This window comes from Lycorma delicatula, chromosome 9, assembly GCF_047948215.1.
Source record: "Lycorma delicatula isolate Av1 chromosome 9, ASM4794821v1, whole genome shotgun sequence".
Lineage (NCBI taxonomy): Eukaryota > Metazoa > Arthropoda > Insecta > Hemiptera > Fulgoridae > Lycorma > Lycorma delicatula.
Genome location: NC_134463.1, coordinates 70,936,002 through 70,948,313, shown reverse-complemented (window position 1 = coordinate 70,948,313; position 12,312 = coordinate 70,936,002). Strand labels below are relative to the sequence as shown.

The 12,312-nt window shown below is 32.0% G+C and overlaps 1 protein-coding gene across 1 annotated transcript; it reads left to right on the top strand.

Annotated features, from left to right (window-relative positions):
- Positions 1-2,133: 2,133 nt before the first annotated feature.
- Positions 2,134-10,752, top strand: LOC142330429 (uncharacterized). The gene is made up of 7 exons (XM_075375664.1): positions 2,134-2,195; positions 3,328-3,433; positions 4,643-5,632; positions 6,638-7,258; positions 8,003-8,149; positions 8,943-10,100; positions 10,460-10,752. The coding sequence occupies exons 1-7, from the start codon at positions 2,154-2,156 to the stop codon at positions 10,606-10,608; spliced, it is 3,213 nt and encodes a 1,070-aa protein (XP_075231779.1). The 5' UTR covers positions 2,134-2,153; the 3' UTR covers positions 10,609-10,752.
- The last annotated feature ends 1,560 nt before the right edge of the window (positions 10,753-12,312 follow it).

Below are 12,312 nucleotides of genomic sequence, written 5' to 3'. Positions count from 1 at the left end.
TATGTATGAACAAAAATGCTCATTAAATATGAATATTAAAATTAAATTTTCTGTTTATCTTAATTAGAAAAATTGAATGATATAATTCTCAGGAGCATTTCTGCCACCCTTTTTCTATCAAAGTAGGCTCATTAACCTATAATTTTTTCATATATTACATAGATCACGTAACATTCCGAAAAGAAATTACTCCCGTCGTATTTTAAAATTTAAATATTACAAAAAAACTCTATTTAATCTTTAATAGTATTGCAAAAAAAACAACAGAAAAATTGAAAATAATATAAGAATATATCCTACTCCATAACAGAAAAGACGAATGAAAAGAAGTAAGAAAAGAAAAATTTTGTAACTTTCTTGTTTTATCAAGTATAATTAGCTTTAAAACCTTTTATAAAATGTGTTGAGCAATGAATATCCTCCATTTTCGTACTATAATTTTATCATATTAGCAACTGAACAAGTTTAATTACGACGCACAGCTTCATATTCCAGGTTGTTATATACACATTCAATTATTTTTTCGTAATGGTATTGATTTTGAGCTAATTTATGATAATTTAACAAACCATTACAAAAAGTTTTTTTATGTTTAGTAAATAAATAAGAAAACAAGCATAATCGTAAATGTAATGACTAAAAGTAACTGTGATGAGTAAAATACTAACGGTAAACATTATCATTAAAGGAAAAAATAAATAATAACGGAAAATGTTAAGAGTATCTTATTTAATTATTTCATTTTAAATTATTTATTTCAGATCAAATAAAAATAATGGTTATTTAATTGACTACCTACAACAAAACGGAATGAAAAAATCTAAAAAAAAGAAACATGGAAAATTTCGTTTTCTACGATATATCATGATAAAAAAAATATTAACCCACCGGGTTGATCTAATGGTAAAACTCGTCATCGTAAATGAACTGATTTCGAATTCGAAAGTTGTTAAGATTCAAATCCTAGTAAAATTAGTTGCTTTTATATTCGGATTTGAATACTAGATCGTGGATACCGGTGTTCTTTGGTGGTTGGGGTTCAATTAACCACAGGTCTTAGGAATGGTCGGTCTGACTGTGTTGAAGATTACACGTTTACCGTTCATTTGTTACACTCCAGTTGCTAATGACTTTACTTGTTGATGTGAATATAAATAAAAAGATATTATTCTCTTTTAAATAACATTAAAAAATGTCATAAAGCTATTTAATAAAAATAATATATTCCATACAAAATAATTGATTATTATTAATTTGATTTTAAACACTTTAAACTTTTCTTGTACTAATTATTTTATCAAATTTATTTATTTTCAGGAGCTAAATTAATGTTCTGGAATAAAATATAGTGTAAATTTTATAATAATAAAACCGTTTAAGAATCTCTCACTACGAAAATCTATAGATATCTTACATAAAGTTGGATCAAGAACAACGAGCATGTCTTAAAATTTAAACTTTCTATGAACTCAGGAAGTATCCTTTTTTGTATAGAAAAAGGAGAGAAGAAATAATACCTGTCTGTTCTCTTTTAAATTAGGTTTTGAAAATCAATAAACTTATTTCATTAAAAAATCATTCCATTTACAGAAATAGAGAAGTATGTTAATTTTATTTGATTTATTATTTAGCATTACGTTATGAATGATAAAATATTTTTTGAAAATAAAAGTAAACACAAAAAAAAATATTTTTTTACAAAAATTATACTCTATGAACCTGTCCTAAATACATATAGTTGTTAACAATTAAAAGTGGTATTTGTGCATTAACATCGCGTGTACAAAGTGTAATGTATAACACGCTTTATTATTTATTATCCGTTTAAACATCTCGTATCATCTTCTCATCATCCCACGAATTAGATTGTCACGCTTGCCCGTGATAATTCAGTACTTGGGAGCATGACACACACACACACACACACACACACACTCACACAAAGAAAATATACAAAGAAGAACAACAGGGTAGATGCGATCGGAAGATCCTTTCTCTTACGTCACGCATATCGGGTTCAGGAGTAATACTGGAAGGCCAAATACACCATAATCTGATGAAAATTTTTGAACTGAATCTTAGTATATAAGGGGGTTAATCCGATATAGAAAGCATCAGTTTGATCCTATCAGCTAAACCATCAACATACAACAATGGTAGCTGGCAGCGGCTTCAATATGACACTCAACAAACTGGTAATATAATTTTACACAGATATACACGGTTAATTATTATTTAAAATAATTTTTATATTATCAATTATATTTTTAAAAACAACATTAATAATTTTAAAAAACATATTCATTAGAATTTTTTTTAACATATTAATTTCTTAATAAATCAGGAAACATTTCATGAAAATCTAATTTTTATTCATACAAAACGACATTTTTAATGCTATGCTTGTTTTATTAATTGCGACAGAATTTTTGAAAATTTTTTTAAAGATTTAATACAAGTACATGTTACATGAAATAAATATTCATCTGATGTCTAATTGTGTATAATATATTTTATTGTAATGCAATAAATTACCTTTACGCATTAAAATATGTTAAATTTTATCAAATAATTTTTGATTACCATTAAATTCAATTAAAAAAAAATACTGTAATGATTATTTTTTAGATTAGTTTAACAATTTTCTCGGTGAAAGAAAATTTAAATTCTTCAATAATTAGAAAATATATCTTAAGCAAAATGAGGTTATACAAAAAAAATAATAGCTTTTCAAGATGTTTGATCATTAAAATTTTTAATGAAATTTCATGATTTTAGTGAATAACCGTATATAAGGGACTGTAATTCACCAGTTGGTTATTGTTAAACATTATTACCCATCCCACTTGAAGGTAAAATTATTCTATGATGAACGGTACAAATCCGATATTTAGCTGTTTTATCAGACTGCTTTGGTAGTTGGATTTTAATTATTGGGATTGCTCAATACCAACCGTATTGAAAGTGTTTTTTCTTATTAACAAGACATTTTTAATTGCGCTAACAATTTGTTTTAAAGATTAATTAAAAATACATATAAATAATATATACACAATAATATATCAAGGAATAAATAAACTGTAAATATTAATGAAATCGAAATGATATAATATTTTTGTTACAAAAAATCCGAATGCATCCAAATTACATATAAAATAAAAGAATTATTAAAGACAATTAAGTAACTGAACTTTTAAAAATAATTTAACTGAAATTCTTAAAACAAAATAATTGTAAGACGTGTTCTTTAATAATATAGATGACTGATCTGTATTACATTAAATAAAGTAAAATGTTTTAAATTTCTTTTTTGAATTTTTATTTCAGTTATGGATTATGGTAATAATAGTGCTGGTAGGAGCAGAAGAATTAAAGAAAGCCAAAGAAGTTGATGACAAAAAGGAAGTGGCAAGATCCAAAAGAGGAAGATTAGGTAAATTATTTATTATCGATAACCATAAAAACATTTTTCATAAACGTGTTTTAAATATTTCTATAAATGTAACTTTGAAAGTTATTAAATAAACTCACTTTAAAGTTTATATTTAAAATAGTAATATTAAAATAAACATATTACTATTAATATAATATTTAAATGTTAACATTATAATAGTAATAGTATTAATAATACTGTAGGCTATTTGGATATAGCTAATGAAGTTAAAAAAAATCATATGTCTATAAAATAGACTGAATATTTTAGCTAAAGATTTTTCATTTAACGATTAAAACTCTGACATAAACTCGTTATTATTAATTTTCAAATCTTGGTTTGACAGTTTGTACTATTAAATATGGTTATGACCTAATCGGTATTTTTTTATAAACTTTATACATTCTGCTATTGGAAATGTTCAAATCTGTTGCATATTTAATGCAAGACAATTATAACCGTAAAAAAACTGAGTAAAAATGATAGTATGATTTCTTTAATATTCTCATATTTCCAGACATAATATTTACCATTTGATAATAACTAATTATTGAACAATAAAGAATCAATGTATTTTTCTAGAATAAAATTTAATTCATTTCTCTAACGCTTTTTCAATAAGAAATATTAGAAGAAAACAACATAAAAGAAATGTTTTTTTGGTAGTTCTATTTTAACAAAGAAAAACTCTTTGAGTCACCAAAGCCATAGAATATTTCAGTATAACAAGAAGTTGAGTCTTTGAAGTTATCCCCGACTTATCAGACTAGTTTACACGGCAAAAAAATTACAGATTTAAAATTTAATTGTAAAACTTAATCTCTAACGCTTTTTTTTGGATAAATTATATTAAGTTGTGATTAACAGTATACATAAAAACCGTTTAACTCTATATTTCGTACAGCTTGCATTATAAACCATTAATCAAATGTTATGGTCTTTATTAATAAATAATGATTTGCACTGCTTTAGCAAACACATGATTTCTAATTATTGCATAATCATTTTTATTATTCATTTGTTTAATTCTCCTAAATTTATTCCTGATAACATATTTATTCCAATAAAGTATTTCACTCAAAACTGGAGGGAAAGCTTCCAAACTTAATTTGCAAATACAAATTAAAAAGCAAACATCAAACTGACACGTATACACGTGTGTTTCCAATATACTAACAATTTAACGATTGTTTATTTTTTAAATTACAGATGGATTAAGACAAGGAGAATATTTACCACCAGGATCAGATGGAGGAATCACAGACGGATCAGGCGGATATTCTAGAGGTGGACCAGGAGGTGCAAATGGAGCAGGTGGTGCTGGCGGCTATTCCAGTGGAGGTCCAGGAGGTGCCAATGGTGCAGGCGGTTATTCTAGCGGTGGACCAGGAGGTGCTAACGGAGCAGGGGGCTACTCGAGTGGTGGACCAGGAGGTGCTAACGGTGCTGGCGGGTACGCAAGTGGTGGTCCAGGAGGGGCAAACGGATTAGGAGGTGGAGCAGGAGGTTATGCAAGTGGTGGTCCAGGAGGGGCAAACGGATTAGGAGGTGGAGCAGGAGGTTATGCAAGTGGTGGTCCAGGAGGGGCAAATGGATTAGGAGGTGGAGCAGGTGGTTATGCAAGTGGTGGTCCAGGAGGGGCAAACGGATTAGGAGGTGGAGCAGGAGGTTATGCAAGTGGTGGTCCAGGTGGAGCTAACGGATTAGGAGGTGGAGCTGGTGGTTATTCGAGCGGTGGACCAGGAGGTGCTAATGGTTTAGGAGGTGGAGCAGGAGGCTACGGAAGAGGTGGACCGGGTGGAGCCAATGGCGCTGGAGGTGCTGGTGGATATTCGAGCGGTGGACCAGGTGGTGCTAACGGTTTAGGAGGGGGAGCAGGAGGCTACGGAAGAGGAGGACCAGGTGGAGCTAACGGATTAGGGGGTGCCGGTGGATATTCAAGTGGTGGCCCAGGGGGAGCAGATGGACTAGGAGGAGGAGCAGGTGGTTACGCAAGAGGTGGTCCAGGTGGAGCTAACGGATTAGGTGGTGGAGCCGGTGGTTATTCCAGCGGTGGTCCAGGAGGTGCAAATGGAGCAGGAGGAGCCGGCGGTTATTCTAGTGGAGGACCCGGAGGTGCTAATGGTGCTGGTGGCTATGCAAGTGGAGGTCCAGGTGGAGCTAATGGTGCAGGAGGTTATGCCAGTGGAGGCCCTGGAGGTAAGACTAAAATAATTTAAATATTAAATATACAAATACTAAAGATTTTTAACTCAGTACCTTGATTAATAGTCATATGCTTGAACTTATTCTTATAGTTTAGATATTTTCAAATATCTAAATCTAGCCTAATATCTAACCTATATCTAGTTTATTTTGTTTGAATAAAAAAAAACTGGATTACAAATAAAATACTAGCATTATTAAATTTATTTCATGCATATATTATATTTTATTATAATTGAGTTACATTCCATCAGGGACTTCAGCGTAGCCATTTTAGATGAATTTTCTAAAGAAAATTGAGCACATAAATAATCTACCATAATAAGATTGGTTTAACTTACCCATTTTGTAAAAAAAAATCATATGAATCATAAAAAATAATTATTATGTTTAACATTAAAAAACTTCTACCAAGAGACAAGGACAGACTACATAAATATTAGGGTTTTACTTAAACTCAGGCTCTCTTGATTTCTTTTGCAATATCTATACAAGGAGCATTAAACACATTTATTGTAATATCATTATATTGAACGAAGTGAGAATTTACACAAATAAAATTATTTATGAAATATGAATAAATCCATTTATAGACTGTAAAAATTTATATTGGCACTTTGTATTTATTGTTTATATTCATTTTTGATGATATTGAAACAATTTTTTTTCAGCAAACTAGATTAGTATTTAATGAACTACTTAGTATGAAAATACTTCACAAACTTAAGAAATTTAATGCTATAATTAATACTGAATATTTCACTATTAATCTCAATTATTTTAAGCCGATTATTACTCATGTTATTGACATTAATCTTATTTAAAAAATATTAAACTTTATAAAAGAATGTATATTCTATATTCATAATACTTTGTACTTCACTTTATTTTATCTTACCAGAAGTAAAGAAACAAGGCCCTGAATGATTAGCAATGTAACAGAGTAGTATCAACATTAATATGAAAATATGATCATTATAAAACTATGTTGTTGAACAGGTGCAAATGGAGCAGGTGGCTATTCTAGTGGAGGACCAGGAGGTGCTAATGGTTTAGGAGGTGCTGGTGGTTATTCTAGTGGTGGACCAGGAGGTGCTAATGGTTTAGGAGGTGCTGGTGGTTATTCTAGTGGTGGACCAGGAGGTGCTAATGGTTTAGGAGGTGCTGGCGGCTATTCTAGTGGAGGACCAGGAGGTGCTAATGGTGCTGGCGGTCCAGGAGGTTCATACTTACCCCCAGGAGCTGGTGGAATTGGTGGTGGAGCTGGTGGATTATCAGGAACTTACGGTGCTCCAGGAGCTGGTGGAGCCTTAGGTGGAGGAGTTGGAGGACCAGGAGGTTCATATTTACCACCAGGAGCAGCAGGTAGTGGAGCAGGTGGACTTTCTGGAACTTACGGAGTACCAGGAGCTGGTGGAGCATTTGGAGGACCAGGATCAGGAGCTGGTGGACCAGGAGGATCATACTTACCACCTGGTGCTGGAGGGCCTGGTAGTGGATTAGGAGGTGCAGGTTCAGGTGCAGGTGGACCAGGAGGTTCTTACTTACCACCTGGAGCAGGAGGTATAGGTGGAGGACCAGGTGGTTTTGGAGGTGCTGGATCTGGAGCTGGAGGTCCTGGTACGTAAAAAATATAATTGCTTTTAAAAATTTTACCCATTCACACTAAGGTGGCTTAGTTCAGACAACAATTTTGATAAAGTATTAAAAATTAGAAAAAAGTTTTTTGTAAAGGAAAAATTAACATTTACATGCTTACATCAAAACACCTACCTATTTACACAAACATATTAGCATATTCATATCTTAACTATTATTATATAGCTATTATTCATATATAATGTGGTTATATATAAAAATGTAATTCAAGCTTGAAATAAGGGGCCTGCTGAGAAGTTTAAAATATTAGGTCATATTTAAAATATCATATTTTATAAATATTAAACTTAACAAATATTTATTTACTTTCTCTTAGTTATAATAAATGATACTTCATTATTAATCCAAGTTGCAATTGTAATCCCGATCAAACAGAATAACTATACTAAATTAATACTGAAATATCTAAAACTTTGGGCTCTAATGCTCACAAAAAGAAAAAAGAGTAGATGCAGCAATGGATCATATAAGAATATCACACTTGAAATAGGAAATTTAAAATTTGACAAACTTCCTTGTAGATAATTTAGGCGATAGTCTCATACTAAAAATCTGATAATTATTTCATTTATATGTAGTTTGTGGTTTGAATCCCATGAATTAAGTACAAAGAAATTATCAAGAATACAAATACAAACATAATTTATAGGATTCACAAATGCATTTTTTATTCTTCATGACAAAATATTAAATCTATGTGTTTAGGTGGTTCATACTTACCACCTGGTGCTGGAGGTGTTGGTGGTGGACCAGGAGGACTTTCTGGAACATATGGAGTACCAGGAGCTGGTGGAGCATTTGGAGGACCAGGATCAGGAGCAGGTGGACCAGGTGGTTCATATTTACCGCCTGGTAAGTATTTAGTACTTACCAGTACTATTTAATTTTAAATTTTCCAAAAGTTAACAATCAGTTATTAACATAAAATCTAGGCTAGTCTTAATTTAAACTTTTAAAGTGCATTATTGTAAAAACATTTCTCATAATCTTTGGTAAATACAAAAGTAAACATGTAAAAATGAATAAGCATTTGGAGCAATTATGAAAACAAGATGAATGTAGTTCTTCACATAACATTGATCATAAAAAGAGAAGTAGTCTCTTTTAGTAGTAATCTTTCAGAAAGAAAAGTAAATTTTAGCAGCAACCATAATATTATTGTAAAAGTAATGTTTGGTCAAAGGGTAACTCAATACTGTTAAAAAATATACATCATTATTAAAACCTTGTAAAGATGTATTAATAATACTCTAAATATATTAATTAGATTATAATATTTAATCATTCTGTGACTTCCTATAAAAAAACGCATATGCAATTGGCTCTTTGAAAATGAAAATTAATATTACATTATTAACATAAATATTAAGAGAAATTAAGTTATTATATTACATATTTTTTTTAAAAAATGCAGTTATATTAATCCTACAGTGATCTAATATCTTGGTGAATGATTGTGGTACATTTTAATTTTAACATTTCAAACTAATTAATTGGATTCTAAAGTTTGATAACATTTCCAAAAACAGGCCTTTAGAAGTCTCTGTGAGCTTGATTTTCTATTTCTATTTTTTACTAGTCTTTTAAAAGATAATATTTAAATTCATTTTTTTATCATTTTTTAATACACTTGTATATTAATCAGGTGCAGGAGGTAGTGGACCTGGAGGAGCATTTGGTGGTGCAGGATCAGGAGCAGGTGGCCCAGGAGGATCATATCTTCCACCCGGTGCTGGAGGACCTGGTAGCGGATTAGGAGGTGCAGGATCAGGAGCTGGAGGCCCAGGAGGTTCATATCTTCCCCCAGGCGCTGGAGGACCCGGTAGCGGATTAGGAGGACTTGGATCAGGAGCTGGAGGACCAGGAGGTTCATACTTACCACCTGGTGCAGGAGGTAGCGGTCCCGGTGGAGCATTCGGATCAGGAGCAGGAGGTCCAGGAGGTTCATACTTACCACCTGGTGCAGGAGGTAGCGGTCCCGGTGGAGCATTCGGATCAGGAGCAGGAGGTCCAGGAGGTTCATACTTACCACCTGGTGCAGGCGGTAGCGGTCCCGGTGGAGCATTCGGTGGTGGATCAGGAGCAGGAGGCCCAGGAGGTTCATACTTACCACCTGGTGCAGGAGGTAGCGGTCCCGGTGGAGCATTCGGATCAGGAGCAGGAGGTCCAGGAGGTTCATACTTACCACCTGGTGCAGGAGGTAGCGGTCCCGGTGGAGCATTCGGTGGTGGATCAGGAGCAGGAGGCCCAGGAGGTTCATACTTACCACCTGGTGCAGGAGGTAGCGGTCCCGGTGGAGCATTCGGATCAGGAGCAGGAGGTCCAGGAGGTTCATACCTTCCACCTGGCGCAGGGGGACCCGGTAGCGGACTAGGAGGTGCAGGATCAGGAGCAGGAGGACCAGGCGGTTCATACTTACCACCTGGAGCCGGTGGAGTCGGTGGTGGTGCAGGAGGATTATCTGGAACTTATGGCGCTCCAGGAGCAGGTGGAGCCTTAGGTGGAGGAGTCGGAGGACCAGGTGGTTCATATTTGCCACCAGGAGCAGCAGGTAGTGGAGCAGGTGGACTTTCTGGAACTTATGGAGTACCTGGAGCAGGTGGTGCACTTGGTTCAGGAGCAGGCGGACCAGGAGGATCTTACTTACCCCCTGGTGCTGGAGGACCTGGTAGCGGATTAGGAGGTGCCGGATCTGGAGCTGGAGGTCCAGGAGGATCTTACTTGCCACCAGGTGCAGGAGGTGCTGGTGGACTTTCTGGAACATATGGAGCACCAGGAGCTGGTGGCCCAGGATCCGGAGCAGGTGAGAACGTATAAATATAATTTGCTTATTGCATTTAAATTGATTCACATTTATTAAAGGTACATTTTTGACATATGACAAAACTCTAATAAACTATTAGATCGACTTAAGTCTATCTATCTGGTTGTGTAGTTTAATTGATTTACAAAGTTGCTGTACCTGAGACTAAAGTAGATAAAGTATTTTTGGCAACATTATTAAAAAAATATTTATACATAATATTAAAAATACTGTTTTGTAAATGCAAATGTGATAGTAAATATATATTTAGAATAATATTATAACGAATTTCAAAAATGAAAATATTTTAGATTTTCACCGTTAAAAAAAAATCTTTCTACCTCTATTTCACATTTCAGGCGGCCCAGGAGGTTCCTATCTTCCCCCAGGTGCTGGAGGAAGCGGAGCTGGCGGTGCAAATGGTGCTGGTGGACCAGGAGGCTCATACTTACCACCTGGTGCCGGAGGAAGAGGAAGAGGTGGCTCTGGAGGACGTAACGGATATTAGAACATTTTTTTAAAATCCCATCGAAACATAGATCAACTTCTACGGCTATAAATAAATAGGAAAGTCTATTGTAAATTATATTACGAATAATTTATTAGTTAAATCATATTTATGTAAATATTCGTATATTTTGTACAAATTAAATTATTTAAATATATTTTGCACTTATAAATTATTTAAATGATATTTCTTATTCTATTACCAAAACCTGTTTACAAATAATTCCATAAAAAAAATACTAGTTTCGAATAAAATTTGTTTTAAAATTTATACATAACAAACCATAAGAGGAAAGATTGATCCAAACAAGTCAATAAATATCGAATGAAATATAAAATCTGATCATATTTGAGGGTGGTAACATAACTTTCATGCCAAGATGATTAGAAATTATTAAACTCGGAGAGGAGTGAAATGGTATCTATTGCGCATTTAAGGATACGAACAGATTGTAATTTTATGTATTTAAATAAATAATATAAATATTAAAATACAATTAAAATTAACTTTTTTTTTTTTTTTTAAATAAACAGATTTTTCTTTAGCAAAGAATTTCCTACAATAATTATAAACAGTAGTCTAAAAAAATTGAACTGGAAATAAAGACTTACCATTTTTTTTAATTTAAAAAAAAAACTAACGTACGTATGAGAGATCGTATAAATATTTTATGGTGTTTTCAGCTGATTGATCGTTTATTAATAAAATACACTTAGATCAATAACATTTTAAAATGAGCTCGACCATACTGATTAACCGCACAAACCAACAGTAAGCAAAAAATATTTTTCCTAATGTATACAGAAGAATGCTTTTTTTAAAGACTGCTAATTCATCAGAAGAGTTAAATATTTAATTTAAAAAATAAATATATAATTAATTAATAAATAATAATAAGAGATAGCTGTTTATTCAACTATTTGAGAAAATGGATTATCTAAATAAGACAAACAAAAATCTAATTATCTATATCATATTAAAAAACAAACACACTTTGCTAAAATTGGAAAGTTTAACAAATATTCAAAGATAATTATAATATATTTAAATGCCATATCCTTGACAAAACCAATGAAAATACAGTAAAAGAATAATTAAAATTTTTCAATTATAATGATCAGATAAATTACAAATAATTTAACAATTTTAAGCTTAAATCACATTAGTTCTTTATAAAAACCATTTTTTCCACTCACTTAATGAGATGATAAACTTCCCTATATGTTAAAACATTCTTTTAAAGTAAATTTCCATTTACATGTTTTCCAAAAGCAGAGATCTGTACTAAATAGTTAAACGTAGAGGAAAAGAAAAAATAATAAATTATTGATTGAAAAATTAATTTTTGTAAATAATTATATTTTGCTCCTAAAATTCAATATACTAGACTATTTTTATAAAACTCTACAAACATTAATAGTAATAATCAGTTTTTCAAAAGACTGATGAAAACAAAACAATTATAATATACAAAACTGAAAAAAATTAAAACAAAATTGATAATATAAAAAAGAAAAAAAGATTAATTTTTTAATTAACATAATATATTAATCATATTCTTCAAAAAAAAAAAAATAATAATAATAATAATTTGTACCAAAAAATAAAAATTATTTTGTTTTCAAGAAAATTACTTTTAAAAAATGTTCTATTTGTACTTGACAAAACAGAAATACGTTTGGCACACTTATAAAACCTCTTTAT

Coding starts and splice junctions, on each gene's coding strand:
- LOC142330429 (XM_075375664.1), top strand. CDS start 2,154: ATGGTAGCTGGCAGCGGCTTCAATATGACACTCAACAAACTG. Junction 3,434..4,642: donor ATCCAAAAGAGGAAGATTAG/GTAAATTATTTA, acceptor TTTAAATTACAG/ATGGATTAAGACAAGGAGAA. Junction 10,101..10,459: donor TGGCCCAGGATCCGGAGCAG/GTGAGAACGTAT, acceptor TTCACATTTCAG/GCGGCCCAGGAGGTTCCTAT.